General features: G+C 39.0%; 1 protein-coding gene across 2 annotated transcripts in view; it reads right to left on the bottom strand.

Annotated features, from left to right (window-relative positions):
• Positions 1-1,385: 1,385 nt before the first annotated feature.
• Positions 1,386-23,191, bottom strand: part of csnk1a1 (casein kinase 1, alpha 1) — a 51,729-nt gene continuing 29,923 nt past the window's right edge. For both annotated transcript variants that reach the window (XM_060837123.1, XM_060837121.1), the window contains 6 exons: positions 17,559-17,698; positions 13,240-13,318; positions 10,429-10,503; positions 10,068-10,174; positions 5,469-5,617; positions 1,386-2,852 (listed from right to left, as the gene is read on the bottom strand). In XM_060837123.1, the coding sequence (XP_060693106.1) occupies positions 2,845-2,852; positions 5,469-5,617; positions 10,068-10,174; positions 10,429-10,503; positions 13,240-13,318; positions 17,559-17,698 (558 nt within the window). In that variant the 3' untranslated portion in view covers positions 1,386-2,844. The remainder of the gene's footprint in view (positions 2,853-5,468; positions 5,618-10,067; positions 10,175-10,428; positions 10,504-13,239; positions 13,319-17,558; positions 17,699-23,191) is intronic.

The raw sequence follows: 23,191 nt of genomic DNA, 5'->3' as shown, positions 1-23,191 counted from the left end.
CTCAACATTTGATGTCACAACATCCCAGTATATACAGATATTTAATATACAAAATCCATTATTGTACTCACATTCTGAAAAACAAAACGGAGAAGATCAAAAAATGATGAAAAAGCAGTCACTCAGTCTTTCAAACAGGGAATAGGAGGAAAATTACTATTTGGCAGTATCACTCTTTAATATTCACTGCTATTGGCAATCTTCACTAAGCTATCACTTTGCATAGGACTCTCTTTTTAAAAAGAGATCTTCAGTTAGCAAACTCTCAGTTTTGCTCAATGTCTTTACATTGACTTTTTGTTGCAGCACATGGGAACGAAAAAACAAAAAGTAAAGCAAGTAGTAATTTGATAAAATGCAAACCTGTTTTGACTATCAATGTATGAACCTGTACAAAATTTACAACAAGTAACTCATGTTTCCAGCTGTTTAAAAAAATCAGTATTTACAATGTTAAATACTCCTGATCAAGGGCCAACGTAGTCAACCTGGAGGACATGCACTTCACTTCTGTACACACACAGCTGTCAAATTTCAAAAATTAATAGACATTATTTACGCCAATTACTTAAATATTTATGCCAAATTCCAGCTTAAAGACTGAATTCAGTGTCTTGGTCAACACTGGGAATAAACAGCACTGCAACATTAGAATGTGCATCCAGAACAAATACTAACAAATACATCTATCTGAACGTACAAAATAAAACAGTTCCGTTTAAAACAAGAGCCAAAGATAATAGATGATATAATAGGGAAGACATGGTAGTACTCCCTCAGGATTTGACGTGCTATTTTTAAGCAGTAAAAGGCTTTGTTTCCTTGACATTTCAATGCAGGTGTGATTTTTACTTCCCAGAGACACCTTTGAAAAGTTAACTCTCTCCGAACAGGTCATGTTAGTCAGGTCATTAAGCAGGAGCATCCTGGGTTGCTCCCTGCAAAACACAGGCGGTGCTATTACAAACTAGACATTCAAGCTATATTGACTTTGGATCGGTGCACACAGAAGCTGTTATAAAAAGGTTTATTACACCAACTGGCTTGCTTTTAGAGTTACTAATTGAAGACTGTACTCTACCAGGGTAGCACGGATAAATTATACTCAAAAGATATCCATGCTACCCATTAGTAAAATCTGAAAAATGTAAAACTAATTTTCTTCCATAAAGAGAGTAAATAATAGATATTCTACACCTCCTTCAAAAATCTGCTTCAAAACTTAATGACAGAAGGAATACTATACCATGTGATAAACTGTAGGGAAAACCAGCTTAATTCAAATTAAAGCAATTTAACATCTGCATAAGTGTTAGAAATTCAAATTTTACATCTTTGACAGTACATACACAATGAATTTGCAAAAACTAAGACTGGTCAGGTGATTCCGACAAGTAATTTTTAATTTATTCTTACATGCTAAAAAGGAATAAATTACACTGTTGAAGTACTTCCAGCAATAAAAGATTTCAGCTGGGCCAGAATCGCAGCCAGCAACAGTTGCCATTTCTGCACTGTACACCTTGACTGCAAAACATCAGTTCATTTTCATTCATTTTACAAGATCAAAAAGTAAAGTAAAAAACCTCCAACACGCTTTTTAAATTTCAAAGAAACTCCAAAGTTCAACCATTGTATATGTCAATGGTATTTGCTTAGTAGCTGCAGAGGCTCCATCTTGGATACATATTCTATAACCAATTTACTGCAGCAAGAACAAAAGCGAATGCTGCCCCCCCCCCAAAAAAAATTACAAAATAACCACCGTATCAAAAAAAGGAGAAAGGTACATCTGTCTACAAATCTAAAGCTCTGTGAAGAAATGCAACATCTTTAAATTAACTGGCTTTTGAAAGTTTGCTGATTTTTTTGTTTAAAAAAGTGAAAGTTGAGGAAAGTTGCATTGCAAACAGGGAACTTCAGCACAGCAATATAAAATAACCCTAGTCTTTTACAAGAAGTGTCTTCTTATTCAGTAACATGTAAACAACAAAGCTGACGTCCAAAAACACCGTAAATCTCATTTGAGTAGATGTATACAGTGATTACAATGCTATCTAAGCAATTTACATACAAGGTCAGTCTCATGTTGTTAGCTAAGCTTGCGATGACTAAGCTTTTCTTTTAACCATGTACAATATACTTAATGCAGAGTTCTAGAATTATCTAGTAGTCACTACTTTTGTCATTTCTTCACATTAGGTACCACTCCAGCATAAGACAGCAGGCAGAGTCCTTCCAACAGAAAATATTAATTCTTTGGTTGCTATTGGTTTACTACTGGTTGCAGGTGCTTTAAAAGAACTCCCAGCCTTTAGTATTTATCATTTTCTGTTAATCAACAGCACATTTAGAACAGTACAGGGGAAAAGGTAAGTTATGTTGTGTACCCTTCAAGTACATATTCGGTGAAATTTAGAAACTGCTTATGGAACAGCTCCTATGTGCCACTTAAACATCCTTTTACTGTCAGGCAGTAGAGAAACAAAAAAAAGAAAAAAATTGGCAAATGCACAATGTTATTTTCTCTCCATGTGTCAACCACTTTCATACATCCCATTTATTGAATAAAGAAAACTGAACACCAGCAAAAATGCTTCAGATGCTCTATTTTGAAAGATGAAATTGCGCTTTTCCAGGAATTAGTTTGATTAAAAGCTGCTACAGTTGTAGGTACAGTTTTTATAAGCACTTCCCAGAGTTTGCTGTATCCAGTTGAGTTTAATTCATCAGTTTATGGTTGTCCACTGAATGGCATGTACATGTGAAACAAAAATCAAAGGGGAGTGACAAAAGGCAACCTGCTCTCACATGCTGTTTTGCTTCTTCGTTTCAACCTTGAGATCAGAAACCTGTAGAAAACAAAGGCTGAGTCATTTAAAAGATCTGTGTATCACTGATTATATATAACCTACATTCGTTCTTTGACTGCAGACCAGATTCAAACTTAAGCCTGCATTTCAATATAGTCAACAGCATTACTATTTACCATATTCATGTGAATCATACTCTTTTCTATGCAATTCATTAGGGAACAATAAATATGGACAAAGGCAAACAAGTGCAAGATTTCAAGTAAAAGGACGAAACACCTAAAAGCACGTCAACATTAGGAAAATAGCAGATTTTAGTAGGCGTTTCCTTCTTGGAAAGGTTTTTTTATTTCTAAGATTATGAATGACAAAATATACTTATAGGACATTTTAATAAAATATCTCAAGGTGTTTCACAGGCAGAATGTGATTAAGACACAAAACTAGACAAGGGGACATTATGTCAGAGGACCATAAGCATGGTCAAAGAGTTAGGATTAAAGATAAGCAGAGGAATGGAAAGATGCAGGAATGGTACTCCAAAGCTGGAGGGCTGAGGCAACTTAAACTGTGGCACCAATAATCAAATGATATATGCATAACGGATCAGAATGACAAGAGCAGAGACATTGCGAAGGTTGCGGAACTGGGGGGAGGGTTGAATCATGAGGGGATGGGGGGCAGTGGATGTGGTTGTGGTTTTGAAGCCGTGGAAGGACTTAAGCAAGTAGGAGTATATGCAAGAGGAAATTCAGGAGAGCAAAAAGGGGACATGAGATAACGTTGGCAAATAATGTTAAGGAGAATTCAAAAGGTTTTTAAAAATACATTACGGACAAGGTGGTAACTAGGGAGTGTTTATGGACCCTTAAAGATCAGCAAGGTAGCCTTTATGTGGAGGCGCAGGAGATACTAAACGAGTATTTTACATCAGTGTTTACTGTGGAAAAAGACATGTAAGATATGAAATGTAGGGAAATAGGTGGTGAGGAGTGTGGTGCTGGAAAAGCGCAGCAGGCCAGGCAGCATCCAAGGAGCAGGAGAATCGATGTTTTGGGCAGAAGCCCTTCTTCAGGAATGAGGCTGGTGTGCCAAACGCGCTGGGAATACGATAGGTGGAAGGAGGAGAGGGTGACAGCGATAGGTCGGAGAGGGGCTGGGGGCGGAGACTTATGTATTTGGAAAGGCAAGGACTGATTAAGGATAGTCTACATGGGTTTGTGCGTGGGAAATCATGTCTCACAAACTTGATTCAGTTTTTTGAAGTAACAAAGAGTATTAATTAGGGCAAAGCAGTAGACGTGATCTATATGGAGAAAGACATGATTCCTCATGGTAGACTGGTTAGCAAGGTTAATCTCATGGAATACAGGAAGAACTAGCCAATTGGATACAGAACAGGCTCAAAAGGTAGAAGGCAGAGGAGGGTGGTGGTGGTGGAGGGCTGTTTTTCAGACTGAAGGCCTGTGACCAATGGAGTGCCACAAGGATCAGTGCTGGGTCCATTACTTTTCATCATCTATATAAAATATTTGAATTCGAGCATAAGAGGTTTAGATAGTAAGTTTGCAGTTGACACCAAAATTGGGCGACTGTATGTGGAGTTTGCACATTCTCCGTGTCTGCGTAGGTTTTGTCTGGGTGCACCAGTTTCCTCCCACAATCCAAAGATGTGCAGGTTACAGTGAATTGGCCATACTAAATTGCCCCTAGTATTCAGGAATGTGTAGGTTAGGTGCATTAGTCAGAGGTAAATGTAAAGTAATGGGGAACGGGTTCAGGTGGGTTACTCTTTGGAGAATCGATGTGGACTTGTTGGGCCGGCCTATTCCCACATTGTAGGGATTCTATGCAAAAGATTAGCATACAAATGCAACAAATAACTTTGGAATTTTGACCTTCATTGGTAGGGGATTGAGGTTTAAAAACAGGAAAATCTTGTTACAATTATGCAGAAAGTTTGTGAGTACACACCTAGAGTATGTGTACAGTTTTTATTTCGGCATTTTAGAAAATGATACACGAGCACTGGAGACTGTTCCGAAGACTTTCACAGTGGGATAATTCCTGGTATGAAAGGGTTGACATATCAAGAGTGGCAACAGGTTCAGCCTTTATTCTTTAGGGTTTACACGAATGGGGAATGATCTATCAGCACAGACAAAATTCTCAGGAATTTGACTAAGTAGATGTCGAGATCTTTCCACTAGTTGGGAGAATCTTGAACCAGGAGACGTAGTTACAGTACAGGGAACAAATTTAAAACAGAGATGTGAAGGAAATTCTTATTCCAGAGGGTAGTGAATACATGGAATTCTCTATTCCAGAGAGTTGCTGAGTCTAGATCACAAAGTATTTAAAGGGAAGGTAGACAAGATTCTTTCAACTAGGGTGTTGACAGCCATGCAGAACTGGCATGAAAGAGCAGTTAAGGCCCGAGGCAAATCAGCCATGATACTGTTGAACAGCAGGGCAATCCTAGGGTGCTGATTACATTCTTCTGAAACAATTTCGAAAGGACAATTCACACAAGGTACGGAGCCATAATCTTCCTTCCCCCAACAATATCCAAAATACATTTTTATTTCCAAATTAGGATGAGATTATATACATCACTCCCTAAAAATTTAGTTTTATTTTCAAAAGACTACTTACCTTTCATGTTGCTCTTGGACTTTTCAGTTTGCTTGCCTGTGGGGGTCTGTGCTTGCTGCCCTTGCCCACTAGAAGAAGCTGCCTGCTGTGCTGCCTTTTGCTTCAACATTGTCCAGTCAAAGGTGTAGTCATACTGATGATTTAAGGTTCTAAAGAAAAAATAGGAAACATCAAATGTTGTACGATTAGAAAATGTTGAGAATTCCCAGTTGTGAAAAAAATCAATTGCAAAATTAAAACTTCTCCAACACCAGGAATAGCTCTCAGTAAAATAGCAAACTGTGAAAGAAAAATCCAGATATCTACAGTCATCTAGTCATTCACTACTATCAAGAAAGGGAATGCTGCCGATGGTACAGGAAAGGATGCAGCACCAAAGAGGAGGAAAAACAAATAAAAAGGAGGTACTTTAAAATGCTCAAAGTAGAAAAGTTACTCTGAATGGAAAGCAATTGTTGTTACCTATGGATGAAGTGAAGAACAAACAAAGCAGAATTTTCCAGTCTTCATTAGTGGGGTCACAGGACTGGAAGACACCAAATTCACCTCTATTCAAGCCAGGGGAGAATGACAAAACCAGAAACTACAGCCCAGCCTAAGTGCCATGGAAATTGTGAACCAATAATTCAGGCCAAAATTATGCAGAAAGATACTTAAGGTGAACACCCAGAATGGATTTCTGAAAGGCAAGCCAGATCTAACTTCCCTGCAACTGTATCTCCCCCCACCACCTTACTTTAGAGAACAATTTGGAGAGTTGAGTGTACTTCTATATTGATACTTTCAAAAGGCATTTGATAGTGTCACAGATTGGTTAGAAAATCTGGAGCCAAGGGGATTAAAATAATGTATAAATATTAGTGAAAGAAGCTCTCAATCTTTTTAAAAGACTGGAAGACAAAGTACAAAGATATACTCTGTCTCAATATTAGAATCACTGTTCTTGAAATATTAACTGGACATGGGTATACAGGAAAATTTCCAAATATGCAGATCACAAGACAAAATATAGTAATGCACTTTAAATGGGTAAACTGCAGAAATATAGTTAAGCTTAACACAAAACTGCAACACAATATATTTTGGCAGGGACAATGGGAAGAGGCATTCGGGTACAAATCAGAAGCAGAGAGAGACATTTAAAACACAGAATAAGTATGGAAGGCCAAAGTTGGCCCATTTCCCTCCAAACCCTTCATATTCATATACCCATCCAGATGCCTATTAAAAGCTATAATTGTACCAGCTTCCACCACTTCCTCTGGCAGCTTATTTCATACACACACCATCCTGTTGAGGTCCCTTTTATACCTTTCCCCGCTCACCTTAAACCTCTAGTTCTGGACTCCCCCTCTCCCCCCGCCCCAGGGAAAAGACTGTCCATTTATCCTATCCATGCCCTCATGATTTTAGAAACCTCCATAAGGACACCTCTCAGCCTATTCAGCCTCTTCCTATAGCTCCAAACCAGGCAACATCCTTGTAAATCTTTTCTGAACCCTTTAAGTTTCACAACATCCTTCCATAGGGAGGAGACCAGAATTGCATGCAATACTCCAAAGGTGGACTAACCAATGTCATGTACAGCTGCAACCAATAAAGGTTCTGACCAATAAAAGAAAGCATACCAGATGTCTTCTTCATTATCCTATCTACCTGCGACTCAATTTTCAAGGAGCTACGAACCTGCACTCTGAAGTCTTTGTTCAGCCACACGACCTTGGATTTTACCACTAAGTGTATAAGTCCTGCTAAGATTTGCTTACCCAAAATGCACAACCTCACATTTATCAAAATTAAACTCCATCTGCCCCTCCTCAGCCCACGGTTTACCTGACTAAGATCCCTTTGTATAGAGGTAACATTATTCGCTGTCAACTACACTTCCACTTTTGGTGTCATTTGCAAACTTACTAACTATACCTATGTTCACATTCAAATTATTTATGTAAATAATGAAAAAGAGTGGACCCAGCATCAACCCTCGTGGTACACCATTGGTCATAGGCATCTAGTCTGAAAATCAACCCTCCACCACCACCCTCTGTCTCCTGTCTTCGAGCCAGTTCTGCATCCAAATGGCTAATTCTACCTGTATTCCAAGAGATCTACCAGTGATAACCAGCCTCCCATAGGGAACCTTACTGGAATCCATATAGATCATGTCTAGTACTCTGTCCTAATCAATCCTCTTTCTTACTTCTTCAAAAACTCAATCAAGTTTGAGATATGACCTCCCACGCATAAAGCCATGCTAACTATCCCTAATCAGTCCTTGCCTTTCCAAGTACATGTAAATTCTGTCCCTCCGGATTCTCCCCAACAAGTTGCCCCCACCAATGTCAGGCTTGCCAGTCTATAGTTGCTTGGCTCGTCCTTACCACTTTTCTTAAATAATGGCACCACATTAGCCAACCTCCAGTCTTCCGGCACATCACCTTGACTATCAATGACACAAATATCTCAGCAAGGGGCCCAGCAATAATTTAAGTAGCTTCCCACAGAGGAGTGCGCACCTGATTAGGTCCTGGGTATTTATCCACCTTTGAGTTTCAAAACATCCAGCACCACCATTTCTGTGATATGGACATTTTTCAAGATGTCACTGCCTATTGCCCTACATCCTATATCTCTCATGTCCTTCTTCACAGTAACTACGGAAGAAGAATAATTCATTTAATATCGCCCATCTCCTGTGGCTCCAAACAGACTGCCTTGCTGATCTTTGAGGGGGCATATTCTCTAGGCAAAGGTGGGTACTGAAGGTGTTGGGGCTGTTACCCTTTTGATCTTAATGTATTTGTAAAATCCCTTTGGATTCTCCTTAACCCTATTTGCCAAAGCTACCTCATGTCCTCTTTTTGCCCTCCTGATTTCTCTCTTAAGTGCATTCCTATTGCTGTTGTACTCCAAGGATTCACTCAATCTGTCCTCTCTATGCTGGTTATGTACTTCCTTCTTGGTCTTAACCAAACCCTCAATTTCTCTAGTAATTCAGCATTCCCTACACCTACCAGTCTTGCCTTTCACTAACAGGAATATACAGTCTTTGGACTCTCGTTATCTCATTTCTGAAGGCTTTCCATTTTCCAGTCATCTCTTTACCTGCAAACATCTGCCCCCAATCAGTTTTTGAAAGATCTTGCCTAATACCATCAAGATAAGCCTTCCTCCAATTTAGAACGTCAATTTTTAGATCTGGTCTATCTTTTTTCATCACTATCTTAAAGTGAACAGATTTATAGTTGCTAGCCACAAAGTGTTCCCCCATCTCAGTCACCTGTTCCTGCCTTGTTTCCCAAGAACAGGTCAAGATGTGGATCTACCTTCTCCAGTAGGTAGATCCACATACTGAATCTCAAATTCCTCTCAATCCAAACTCTTAACACTATGGCAGCCCCAGTTTATGTTTGGAAAGTCAAAATTTCCTACCATAACCACCCTAATTATTCAGACATAGCCGAAGTCTCCTTACAAATTTGTTCCTCAATTTCTCGGACTCGGGTTGGGGGGGGGCTACAATACAATCCCAATAAGGTGATCACCCATTTCCTATTTCTTCAGTTCCACCCAAACTACGTCCATGGATGTATTCCCAGGAATATCCTCCCTAAGTATAGCAGTAATGCTATCCCTTCATAAAGAAACGCTACTCCCCCTCCCCTCTTGCCCCCCTTTCTATAGTATTTATATCCTGGAACATTAAGGCGGCAGTCCTGTCCATCCCTGAGTCATGTTTCTGTAATTCTTATGATAACCAAATCCCATGTTCCAAACCATGCCCAGAGTTCATCCAAATTCCCTATTAGGCCCCGTGTATTGAAGTAAACGCAGTTTAATTTATCAATCCTACCTGGTTCTCTGCTTCATCCCTGCGTGCCCTGAATGTTTGACTCAGTTTCCCAACTGTGCCAATCTCAGATTGATCTCTTTCCTCGTTATTTCCTTGGGTTCTCCCCCATCCCCCTTGTTAGTTTAAATCCACCTGAGCAGCTCAAGCAAATTTCCCTGACAGTCTATTTCCCTGACAGTTCCAATTCAGACATAATCCATCCTTCTTGTTCAAGTCACCTGCACCCCAGAAGAGATTCCAATGATCCAAAAATGTGCAGCCTTCGTCCATGCACAAGCTCAGCCATGCATTCATCTGCTCTATCTTCCTGTTTCTAACTTCACTAGCTCGTAGCATCAGGAGTAATCCAGATATTACTACCCTCTAGGATCTCCTTGTTAAATTCCTGTCTAACTTTCTGTATTCTCTCTTCAGAATCTCATCCTTTTCCCTTCCTATGCAGTTGGTTTCAATGTGTACAATGACGTCCTGCTGGTCCCTCTCCCCTTTGAGAACATTCAGCACCCTCAGACACCCTTGAATCTGGCAACACACCATTCTGGATTTTCTTTGCTGGCCGCAGAAACACCTGTCTGTGCCTCTGACTGGAGTGTCCTCTATCACAACTGATTGCTTGGAACCTGATGTATCCCTCATTGATATTAATTATTTTATATAGTTTCTCAAAAGCAATATAGAAAAGCCACTTAATGTTAATTCCTCCATCGCATTATGACAGAAAAAATGCAATATTGACTTCACTTCACCTGAAAAGAATGCGGAAAAGCTGTCGAAGATACATGTAATCTGGTGCTTCTTCAAAACGTAGTCCACGACAGTAGTTCAGGTACATTGCAAACTCAGCAGGGAACCCCTAATATAGAAAAGGAAGAGTTAATCTTGTACTCAACTAATTTCTCCAATTAATGAGAATCCCTTTCCAAAGGTACAAAACAAGTTTATTTTTTCTACATTTCCTTTTATTGCCAGCTGATGCCCACTGCCATTCAAAGTGACAGTTAATCTTAATTAAGGTACCTAGTTAAAAGATTTCAAACGTAGTTAAAAATCATAGTTTAAAAGAATATTTTAACAGTGGATTCAAATAAACTTAGAATCAAAACCTACCTTACACAATACCTCAACTGGCGTGGACATCTTTTTCTCACTAATCTTCTCATATTTCTGCTTCTTTGTGGCTGCCTGTGGAATAAACATGCAAAAATTGCTCAAAAATTAAAGAAAACAAGTATTAAACATTAAGCCAATTTGTTATATCTCAAGTAGAAAAACACGGTTCTGAAGTAGTTCTGAAAAATAATCTGGCTTAATATCAACGTTTATAGCTATTTTTAATTACAGAAAAGTTCATATTTGTAAATATATACTGAAACAAGTCAGGAAGCATCCGGTTATACAAATTTTAATTATCTAATTGGTCACAGCCTTATGTCCTTAACCTCATGTTACATTCTCACTGTTTACCCATCAAGGGAAGATATCCATTTAAAAAAAAACATCAACTGAACAAGTGTACTGTCAAAGCTGATTTATACAAATACAAAATTAACAATTCTGTTAATCCAAAGTGAACTCAGGTTCTTAGAAGATACAACTTAAAAGAAAATAAACAACTGAAAACAAACTTGTCTAGACTGTCAATTACTTATTAGATGATCAACAACAACTTCTAATTACATGAAATGCTATTGATGTCATGGTAGTGGCACATTAATCCATCTTGCCTGGTTAAAAGGACGGCTGGAATCATTTCAAATTCACATAGGTGTTGAGGTCTGTCACATGATGTGAGCACGTGTCAAAAATTCATACTCATGGCCAAATAAAATATGCCAAGTATCATTTACAGAATTGTACCAGCCGATGTTGGACTGGGGTGGACAAAGTTATAAAATTACACAACATCAGGTTTACAGTCCAAAAGGTTTATTTGAGCCACTAGCATTCTCCTGAAGAAACACTTCAATAGCTAGTGCCTCTGAATAAACCTGTTGAACTATACCAGAGTTGAGATTTTTAATTTTGTCCACATACTTGAAAGCAGTTTCCCATCTTTGCTTATGAATGATATCAACCACTGCAACTGTATTTTCAAAGGATTGAGGCTTTCAAATATTTTAAAGGTAGAACAAATGTGCTATTGCAAAATGTCAGCACTTAAATTTATTTTGCAGAACAAATACCATTTCTGATAAGATCTGGTTCAACTGGTTTAACAAATCTTCAGAACAAAAATGTTTATATATTTGTTTCAAGTAATAAATGCTTTTGAAAAAATGCTTTTATCATACAAATGCAGTTTCTATCTCGATCTAAATAAATCAAAAACCACAATTTTTATCTTCCCTTAAAATTACTAGCATCTGGAAAAATAGCGACTTACTTGTATTCAAAATGCAAACAGCAATTTATGCACAAGTGGACTGCATTTACATATGCTTTAGGTATTCACCAGAGAAGGCACTCCAGATGCATATCACATTGGTACATAGAAAGCAAAGCAGCTAATGATCCGAGAAAGACTAAGTGCAAGGGTAGGATAATTAGTCAGAAACTGTTAGCTCAGGGTGGCTGAACTGTCCATTTATGATGCAGTACAATACCAAAAGCATACCAGCAGAAGTTACCATGAAGGACTATTTCTCAGTCTCTCCCCTTGTTTGAACTATGGTGCACTACCATTGGTGTCTCTTTTATGAGATTCCTATGGTCTGCTTGGACTATGACAACCTACAGTAGATGTGAGGATAATATATGCCATGCTTGTCTGCCATGTATTGATAGATCTCAAGAATATTTACAAACAGTAGCAGGACATCAGTTGAAAAAAAAACATCCAGTAGGATTATTCAGTTTCTCCAGCACTGTGTTTATTTCAGATTTTCAACATCCACAGTATTTTGCTTTTTTTCAAAATGATCAACTTAAGTTGGAGGAAATGCAACTAGTGACAAACAGATCACATCTGCACCTGATGCATATTTCACACATCCTCTGAAGATGCTGGCATGTGTGATTAGCTGATTGGTAAATACTTCATATGAAATGCCTGAGCAGCAGCTTCTTACGGATTTGATCTGCAAGTTTCAAAGGCTTGTCCTAATAGTCATAAACAAAAATGTCTTTATACATTACCTTCATCATTCCAAAAAAAAATTATATCCTTGTGGATTATTCTTTATAAAACCTAAACACCAAATCTGCATACCAGCTCCTCAGTACTCGTCATGGAATTTAAAAACAAACCCAAGTTTTATCATCACAAGGAGACTAAGTAGAAGAACGAAGTCTTGCTATAATTGCATAGTGCTTGGGTGAGACCACATCTGGAGTGCTGTGTTGATGTAACTCCCAAATTTAAAAAAGGATGTACTTCCTAGGAAGAGATCATGAGTTACATTCTTGCAATGATAAGGTTGCCCTGCAGTAAATTGAAGAAGTTGGGCTTGCGTTTTGGCAGTAAGAGTGAATGAGCGCTAATCTCATGGAAACATGCAAGATATGGCTTGACATGGCAGACATTATCCTGGCTAACAATTTAGAGCTCAGAACCACAGACTCATTAGGGTCAATCACTGAGGTGGAGATAGTTCATAGATTCTCCATCACAGAGTATATGTAAGGCTGAAATGGATGTATTTTCGGTTCCGTAGGGAATCAAACGGACCAGAAAGTGAAGTGGAGTGGAGGGTGAAAATCAGCAAGAATTGTTTTAATCGTTTTAAGACTAAAGGCTCATCTGATCCATACCCCTGCTGTTAATTCTTAAACTAATTTCCTCAACTGCAAATTGGAAATGCTACAATTTTACTGAATATTGATGATCAGATGTACCGTACACAGTGCCAACTTAAAGCAATTTACGTTAAGGCTGATCTATGCTGCTACGTATTTGAATTCCATCTCCTCTGTATTTACCTTCAATCCTTGCCAAGGAAGGCTTGTTCTGTTGAAGTACATCAGTACGTATCCTAGAGATTCCATATCGTCACGACGACTGTTGGGCAAAAAAAGATATTGGTATCTGAGGAAATTGCAAACAAAACCGACAAATACCCTGAACCATTTTACTTTGAAAGCACTTTAAAGTACTGAAACTCAGCTTGAGTACTGACCTGGAGCGATATCCAAGACAAGGACAGCAAGTTAAAATCAATTGACATTTCACAACCTATAGGATGCAAAAGGAATTAATTTCTCATGCTATGGTAAACAAAGGGCTGAGGTATTATATTGCTTTGGCTAAGTCAGAGTTGCGCCAAACTTTGCAGTAGGATTTTCGTTGTGGGGCCTAGTAGGTTTATCTTAAACTCACTATCAATCACCTACAACAGCCCAGTAGTCTTTCTCGTATTGGATTTCCACTCAACTTATTATTTTTCATTCATAGAGCAATTCGCTACTGAGTGGGCATCTGCCGAAACATCAGCATCCCTTGCACCCACACCATCTGACAAGCTGTATAGTTGGATTGCTAATACTTGACTAGCATGGTCACTCATCAACGATGTAATGGCACAGCAACCACAAAGCCAATGCTAATATTGTGCCATTGTTTAGCCACATTCTTCACTGTCAGTGAACTCACTTTAAGTCTGCACATCCTGCTCATTTTAATGGAGTGAAGAAATTCAGGAAAGAGTTCTAAACAAACATCTATAAGACGAGGAAAAGCCAAAACTGGTTTGACAAGAATGACCATATCATCCATGACCTCACCTAGAGGAAATCTTTCCATGCCAGGCAAAATGGCATAGAGTTCTCCTATTTTCCAGGAAGGCAAATAGCAAACATTGGGTTACAAAAAAGAACCAGATAAATCAAGGCCTAATGGTGTCTTGAGAAAGTTAAGGAGCTGCAACTCTTTGCCAACGAGCCCGATATCCAGGGTTTCTTCCGTACCACAAAGGCAATATATGGATCCATAACCTTTAGCCTTAAACCAGTGCAGAGTACAGATGAACCCTTTTAGAGATAGAAAACATCAACCTCTGATGAAGAGAACTTCAAATAACTTGTAACTCTCAATATAATCAATGAGAACGTGTTTGTTGAAATACCCAGTTTCACAAAGATGATCTTCAACTCCTAACTCATGTGTCAGAAGGTGAAGCTGCCATTAGACACAGAAATAGACCGGATTCTAGTGGAAATTTTCAAACTTCAAGGAGCAGAGCTTACCCTTCATCCACATTGACTGTCCATGGTGTAAAAATCTGAAACTACAAAGAAACCCCTGGTGACCTTCAGGATGCTGGCATCACCATTGTCTTCTAGGAAGGAAGGAGACAAAGTGTACTGTGGGAACCAGAGGAATCTCCCTATTCTCCATCGCCCAAATCCTCACTAGGCACTTTCTCCCCGTCTGAAGAAATTCTTCCTGAAATCCAGTGTGGCTACCAACCAAACAGGAATGGACATGATTTGCACTGCTCAGCAACCCCAACACAAACGCTAGGAATAACATGTATGTAGCCTTCATCGGTCTGACTAAGATTTTCGACTCAATCATTTGGGAAGTGCTAAGAATCTGTCAAAAGGCTTTCGAGTAAAATTCATCCACATCCTTCACCTCCTCCCCAGCAAGATGCTGGCAACTGTCCTCACCCACAGTAATATGACAGGATACAGAGGTCAAGACAGGAGTCAAGCAGAGAGGAGTCATCGCCAACATTCTTTTCTCCACCTTCACCTAATTGAGAACAAACTTCCCAGGTGTACATTCTTCCTCATAAACAAAAAGATTGCTTTTCAAGCTGTATCATCAAGCAAAATGAAAATAAATTTTGCCTGAACTACCAAAGCTAACCTGTAAACTTATCATACCATTATGTTTAGTTTAACATGATAATATACTCACTAAGCTGTGCTTTTATTCGCTTTATTCTAGAAAAAAATCTTGCACTAACAAAACTGTCTTCAGAAATCTATTATTTGAGCACATGCGAGAACAGGAAAATACAGTTTGTTAACATGCCCACAATTGAACTGAAAGTTAAATGTGACTACATGCAAGTTCTACAAATGAAAGCAGATAGAGATAATTATTCTACAAACATAAATCCCAGAAGTCTTATCGCAAATCATGAGTTGCGATGACAATTAAACAAACTGGCAATGCTTCCACAAATATGTATTTATCTTCAAAGAGCCCTGCACAGCAATTCAAAATACAAGCTTGCAGCATTTGGAACCATGTTCACCCAGAGTGGATGACTCACCTTCGCTCAACATTCAAATCACCCACACGATAAAGAAACGATTGACAGCATTAGATACAGGAAAGCTACGTGGCTAGACAACTGCCCAGCTTCAGTGATTAATGCTCCAGAATTAAATCGCTTCTATAAACAAGTTGCTCACCTATATAGGTACAATATTGCGATTTACCCAGTCAAGCAGAAAATTGCTCATATCTGTCGCAAACAGAAAGGAAAAATGCAATTCAAGCATTGCTAGCACAGTCTATTCACAAACAGCAAGTGATGGAAATTGTCTCTGACAGTGCTAGCAAGTGCCATTTGATAATCAACTGTTCAGTAATACTCAGCTTGGTTCCACCAAGTCCACAACTCCAGTCTCATTACAACCTCAAATCAAAGCAGATGACCTCATAAAACTGAAGTAAATGGAAATCAAAGCAGAAAAACTTTCAACAGCTACAGGCATACCAGCACAAAGACCACCAATAATCTCAGGCTTAGGGTGTTGCTAAAAGGTCTCTGGACAGTATTTAAGCTAAACCCTCCTCAGCTGCTTCAACAGTGACTTTTTCATCATGTCAAGACCAGAAGTGGAGATTTTCGCTGACGATTTCAGTTCCACTCATAATTCCTGAGAAATTAAAGTGGGCCTTTTTGCCATGAAAATGCTCGGGGTTAACTACCTCTACTAAGGGTTAACTACCTCATTTCCCAGCACTACCACTGTTGAAACCCTAATATCAATATCCTATACAAGACTGCCATTGACAAGACACTTGATTGCGAATGGACCAATTACTTAAACACCGTAATTACAACAGGTGGGAGACTAAGTATTCTGTGGCAGCTAATTCAATATCTGATTTTGCAAACATTTTCATAATCTAAAGGATGCCACAAACATGGAAGATCCCTGCAGCTCCAACAAGCAAGGGTGCTGTTATCCATGACAAGTCATTCCACTTCACTTGTACCTGATTGTTCACTCCCACATCAATGTGCAATGTCTGCACATTGGATTTTTCATGTGGAAAGTAATAAGTTTGCTTAACAACATCTCTAAATTCATAACTTTTCACCAAGAAGAAACAAGGTGAAGTATACAGGAACACAGGGACTGGACCATAACTCTGAAAAGGAGAAAGTGAGATGCTGGAGATCAGAGTCCTGATGCTTGAAAGGTCGATTCGCCTGTTCCTCAGATACTGCGTGACCTGCTGTGCTTTCCCAGCAACACACACTCAACTGTGGACACAACTCTTCCAAAACCCTTAGTGGAGGTGGGTCATTGCCTAGCATTTACATGGTATAAATGTTACTTCATTCTTCCATGCCTGAATTTTGCCCAAATTGTGCTGCATGGTGAAAAGGCCCACTTTATATTCTGAGGAATTATGAATGGAACTGAAAACTGGAATTACCATTCCTTTACGGTCACTGGGTCAACATTCAAAGTTGCTTCCCAACAGCATTGTGGAAATACTTAAACCATAGGTAATGCACTTGCTCACACAGGCAGCTCTCCTCCAGCTTCTCCAAAAGGAGGGGTAGTTGATTGTGCTAGTGACACTGTATATTTAATTATTTCTTAGAGCTGCAGGAAACATGAGTTGCAACTGCTTTAAACTCAAAATTGCTGTCACAAGTTCACAATCTTACGTTGTCTTACAACTCCCAGAATTAAGGTCCTCCTGCGTGCAAAACTGCAAAGAAAATTGCTCCGAGCAAATGTTAATTTTTAAAAATTTTAAGCTAACTTTGAGCACTGCAGGGGCATATTTACTTGACACTTTCATTGTCAAATCACCTAACCCAGCGACTCTTCGAAGGTGGATACCTTCATTCCAGTAAGATGGAGACAGCATTGCAATCAACTTGATCAGCCTGGTATTACCTGATCTGTTGATTTAGGTCAAATGCTACCAGACCTCTCACGTCAACAAGTTGGGTACCAACTATTCAGGTGCTGTTATGGCTCTGAAGGTCTGTCAAAAGACAATAAGCTTTAGGAAAGTAACCAAATAGTATGCTCACCTCTGTTCAATACCTAGATGTGCATTGATGCTGGCATATCGTGCTGTTCCTGTAAGATTTTTGTCTTCCCTATATGGTATGTGTTGTCTTGTCCGGTTGTCACGGTATTTTTTAGCCAAACCAAAGTCAATCAGAAACAGCTGCAAAATGAAGCACAAGACAAAATGAAATGAAATTCAATATTAGCTTCAATTTTGCAATATAACATTTACCAAAACTATTAATTATAATTCAATTCTAATTGAAATTTAAGCAAAATTTTAAGCTACAAAATTTGGGCTACAGTGGACCAGTCAGTAGGAAGAGATACACAAAACAGAAAACTTAAGACTTGGTTTAAAATGTGATAATGCTCACTTTATGCAGGCAAATACACCTATCTTTAGCCTAGCTTGCCCTCCTACACCATCGGGCAACATTTTAACTATTTTCGAAAGCAGAGAACAGTGATAGCATCGTACATTAAAGCAAATTCAAGAATTGAAGTTAAGAGATGGTACTGTATTAGTGATCTCAGTGCTTCAATTTTCCAGAACGTGCTGAAATAAATATTTTCCTCTATAACTATTATACTGAAATCCTCTGCCTATTCTAGTACTAATTTAAATAAAAAAACATTCATTGAATGAGATATATAAGCTGCCAAAAATATGGAAGCAGTTGAGAGCGTAACATTTGCCAATTTCTCAATGTTACAGCCCACTAGGTTGAATAATGTACATTCGTTTTTTCTGAAACGAGCAGGAGACTGACTGATGTTACTCACTGGGTAGTGCACTTTTTCTATCTTGGTGGGGTAGAGGTGTACAAGAGAAACAAAGGAGGAACAGCACATAAAAGAAGTCCGAAGGCTTTATTTAGTGGCCAAACAATGACATGAGAAAAGAACTTCCTAACTCTCCATTTTAAGTTTCTAAATATTCAGCAACAAAAATAAGGTTTCAGTTAATGGCCAAAAATTAACTATTACATTTCTTTTGCTTGTGAACATGGTTTCTTTTTCCTCCCAGAAAGTGCAATGAGACAGATGAAGCAAACCATACAGTGGCACATGGAATTCACACTTTCTATGCTCAACAAATGACCACTCAACATTAGGTTAATTAAAGAAGAAGAATAGCCTTTTTCCTCAATCATTTGAGTAATCTGTTTTGTGTATCAAACTCAACTTGCCTTAAGTTTCAACATGTCTTTTTGCCCTTTATATTTATATATTTGTCCAAGGCTAGCTACTGAAATCTGAGGTCACCAGATCCCAATTCTGCAGGTCAGGCAGATAAAATGTTATACAGTGCAGCACAAAGCTGTACAAACCAGAAGACTAGTTTTAATTCCAGAATTGATCTGTTGGATGCAGGAGATAGCTGCTTAAGGTCAAGAACCACAAAGCACCAACTCCTGCTGAATGTAAGGACACACCAACAGAACTGGACTCAGTTGCAATTTCATGTTCAAGTGGCTTGCCAATTATCATCTAAATCTGACACCAAGAATTAACATTTACTAAACAAACTGGATTACAAGACAAACATATTTGAACCAATGGGGCTACAATTTGCACAATACATAGCAAGAATGAAGTTGGTAAAAACAATTGCTCCACAGATTTCATACAATGCCCTCAGTGTGGAAGTAGGCCATTCAGTCCAGTGGGTCCACACTGACTTTTTGATGCCCCTATCAGATGCTGGAAATCAGAGTCCTGATGTCTGAAAGGTCGATTCTCCTGTTCTTCAGATACTGCCTGACCTGCTGTGCTTTCCCAGCAACACACTCTCGACTCTGGACACAACTCTTCCAAGACCCTTAGTGGAGGTGGTCATTGCCTAGAATTTACATGGTATAAACGTTACTTCATTCTTCCATGCCTGAATTTTGCCCAAATTGTGCTGCATGGTAAAAAGGCCCACTTTATATTCTGAGGAATTATGAATGGAACTGAAAACTTTACCATTCCTTCCCAAGGAGTTACCATTCCTTCGCAGTCACTGGGTCAAAATTCATGAAGTTGCTTCCCAACAGCACTGTGGAAATTTAACACACCTCAACCTTCTGATTCATAGTAAAACAACCTAAGCGTATTCCAGCCTTGCTAAGCTGAAATACTCCATTCTAGATGATGCCATGGTGAACCACCTTTGCACTCCTTCCGGTGCAATTACATTTTCCCTCTAGTGTGGTGACCAGAACAGCATGTATAACTCCAGCACTGGTCTCATCAAAGTTTCTCACAGCTCTCAAAATATGACCAGTTAAAGTAAGCATCCCATATGTCGTAATTATCCTCATTAAACCGTCCTGCCACCTTCAGGGATCTGTGGATAACTACCCCAAGATGCCTCCGAGCTTCTTCATGTCCTATCATTCAGAACTCCCTTGTCTTACTTCTGTCACCTCATATTCAATCAGGGATAAATTCCATCTGCCACATGTCTAGCCATCTGACCATTGTTTATATCTTACTGTAATTAACACTCCCACCTCACTGTCAACCAATGCTAGTGTCGCCCACAAACTCACTTAAGTATCATTCTAGAGTGATAATTCCAACTTACCATTTCACTGTACATCCTGGTAATTGTACAGCAACACTAACTTACACAAAATGAATTCAACCTTTCAAATGATGTTTGCATATAAAAGTTGAACAATTAAAGATAATTTGTATTGTATTATTGATAATCGGGTATTCTTTGAGAGTTTGCTCATATGACAAAAGTGATACTTGTGTGTATTCTGCTCAAGCTGTCAATCAGGTTAACTATAAAAGTGCACCTGACATCAAGTTATCAGTTTCCAGGGGACACCATGCTGCACTGACTCTTCAATTACAAAATGACCTCGATTATCTGAACATCAATTATCCAAATTTCACATAACCCAATCAAGATCAAGGTCCCATTAAAAACTCTATCCCTTATCCAAAGGACGTCATCCAAACTCTCAGTTATCCGAACAAAATACTCCCCGCCCTCGTCTCATTTGGATAATGGAGGTTGTTCTGTATATGGATAAATAAATTCATTTAAGACATTTACAGACTGAAGGTAGCCATTATTTATAACATTCTATATTTATCCCAAAGCTTTTCAAAGATACACAACCACAAATACAGAAAACCATTACACCATCCCTGGAAAGATCCAAGGCATAAGAGATAATTTTCTGCCAAACAATGTCACTGTGCCTTTCGAAAGAGAGAGACAGGAACAAAGAAAAACAATATAGAGTTCAAATTATTTGAAAGTATATGACCATTTGTGACTTTAGGCAAAGGAACAGAACCATTAAATTACAACAGAACCTTAACACTATCTGATCAGTAGCAAGTATCTGTAATCGTCATGCTCAGCATAACTGACGCAGGTTTAGGCACAGGAATTGGAAACAACAAATTTCCAATTCAGGAATTGAAATAACTGAAAAGTGTTACATTGACAGTTTCTGCAGCAATTTATCCTGATTAAAGCCAAAATTAACTTTAGGTGACGAGAACTCAATCAAAAGCCACCTAAGATTTGAGGAAATAAACTAAAAGTTGCCTCTTAGGCAAAAAACATAGCAGCAATCCAAAAATGATGTTGCAGACTCTTAGCATACACTGGCTAAAATAAAACTGATAGTTATTTTGGTAAAGTTAAAGGCGGTTGTTTGAAATGCTAGAAAGTAGTACGACCCTCATCCCTTTCTCAATAGGTGACGACCAAAGAAGTGTGCTCGTGCTCATTCGGCTTGAAGTAGTAAAATAACATTTCTCAAACAGTGGAGAGTAATGCAACATGATCAATAACCTTCAACATGCATCAAATTCTGACTTTCAATTAAGAATTTATATCAAGTACTCAGCAAAGTAGTCTATATTGTCATTCCACAGGTGACTCATTTGTGAAATGAGATTGCAGTGGTGTCAGAGACTTGATGTTGTTCTCCCATAAATTAGAACAACCTTGGAAACAAAACTGGTTTGTATATCTAACTTAAACCACAGCACTACCTCTAACTCTATTATAGAAATTCGTATTTGACTATTACTAAAACTACATTTTATTGAAGCTTTACAACTGGAATTTATCAGGACAATTTGCAACAATACCAATGCGAAGGGAAAACAAGTTCCTACTTACTGAGTTAGCTATACGCCCAAATGATTTTAACTCGGGCAAACTAGCCAGCGCAGTCCCCAACAAACATCAGTTGCATATGTTTGGTTAAATAAGCTACAAATAGATTAAAGTTTCATTTTAAAAAAACGACCTTAATATTCCACACAACTTTAGCTTAAAACCTGCTACAAATAAGAGGGTTAAATCAGCTCCCACTTTCCACCTCAGTCAGCCAAAACAAAATTTAAGATAGTTTTGTATTACAAAACTATTTCATTCCAGTTAAACACAGTTAACCGGTTTACTGGATACATAAGTCAATTCCAAGTTTTTCCGGAAGTTCCCAACCCAGACAAAAAAAAAGCAGCAAGGATATAAACACAAGTTAAAAAGGGGACCACCTCCAATACAAAAAGGAAAATAAAAGGTAACAGTTTAAAGTCCTTATAGTGCTCTGGAGGTATAAGGTATAAACCAGCACCATAGTTGGTTAGCTGGGTCCTGGACCAAGCAAGCTGAATACTGCAGATCTTTGAGATCAGTGTTCTGATGTTCTTCCAATCCATGAGATCAGCATTTGCTTTTTCCTTTGAGCACATGCCGAGTGCTTCTCCTAAGTCCGCTGTTCTAAACTTATTAATAACGCTGTGCCGAGGCGATTGCTTAAAACACAGCTCACACTCATTCTACATTTGGGGATATTGCCTCCAAACTGGACAATGCCATTCAGGACATTCATCTCCAACGCAAATCTCATTACTCAAGTATAAATTAAGATTACAGTTTTTTTTACACTTAACTGGTTTCAGTCTCTTTTGATAAGAAAAAGTTATTTTCAGTTCATGGTTAGTTTACAACATATTGATTTCTGGAGCTTGGCTCAATTTGGTTCTGGATTAGTGGTGCTGGAAGAGCACAGTAGTTCAGGCAGCATCCAAAGTGCAGCGAAATCGACGTTTCGGGCAAAAGCCCTTCATCAGGAATAAAGGCAGTGAGCCTGAAGCGTGGAGAGATAAGCTAGAGGAGGGTGGGGGTGGGGAGAAAGTAGCATAGAGTACAATGGGCGAGTGGGGGAGGGGATGAAGGTGATAGGTCAGGGAGGAGAGGGTGGAGTGGATAGGTGGAAAAGGAGCTAGGCAGGTAGGACAAGTCCGGACAAGTCATGGGGACAGTGCTGAGCTGGAAGTTTGGAACTAGGGTGAGGTGGGGAAAGGGAAATGAGGAAACTGTTGAAGTCCACATTGATGCCCTAGGGTTGAAGTGTTCCAAGGCGGAAGATGAGGCTTTCTTCCTCCAGACGTCTGGTGGTGAGGGAGCGGCGGTGAAGGAGGCCCAAGACCTCCACGTCCTCGGCAGAGTAGGAGGGGGGGTTGAAATGTTGGGCCACGGGGTGGTGTGGTTGATTGGTGCAGGTGCCCTGGAGATGTTCCCTAAAGCGCTCTGCTAGGAGGTGCCCAGTCTCCCCAACGTAGAGGAGACCGCATCGGGAGCAACAGATACAATAAATGATATTAGTGGATGTGCAGGTAA

The sequence above is a fragment of the Hemiscyllium ocellatum genome, chromosome 16 (assembly GCF_020745735.1).
Source record: "Hemiscyllium ocellatum isolate sHemOce1 chromosome 16, sHemOce1.pat.X.cur, whole genome shotgun sequence".
NCBI classification, from domain to species: domain Eukaryota; kingdom Metazoa; phylum Chordata; class Chondrichthyes; order Orectolobiformes; family Hemiscylliidae; genus Hemiscyllium; species Hemiscyllium ocellatum.
This window is presented reverse-complemented; position numbering and strand designations above follow the sequence as displayed.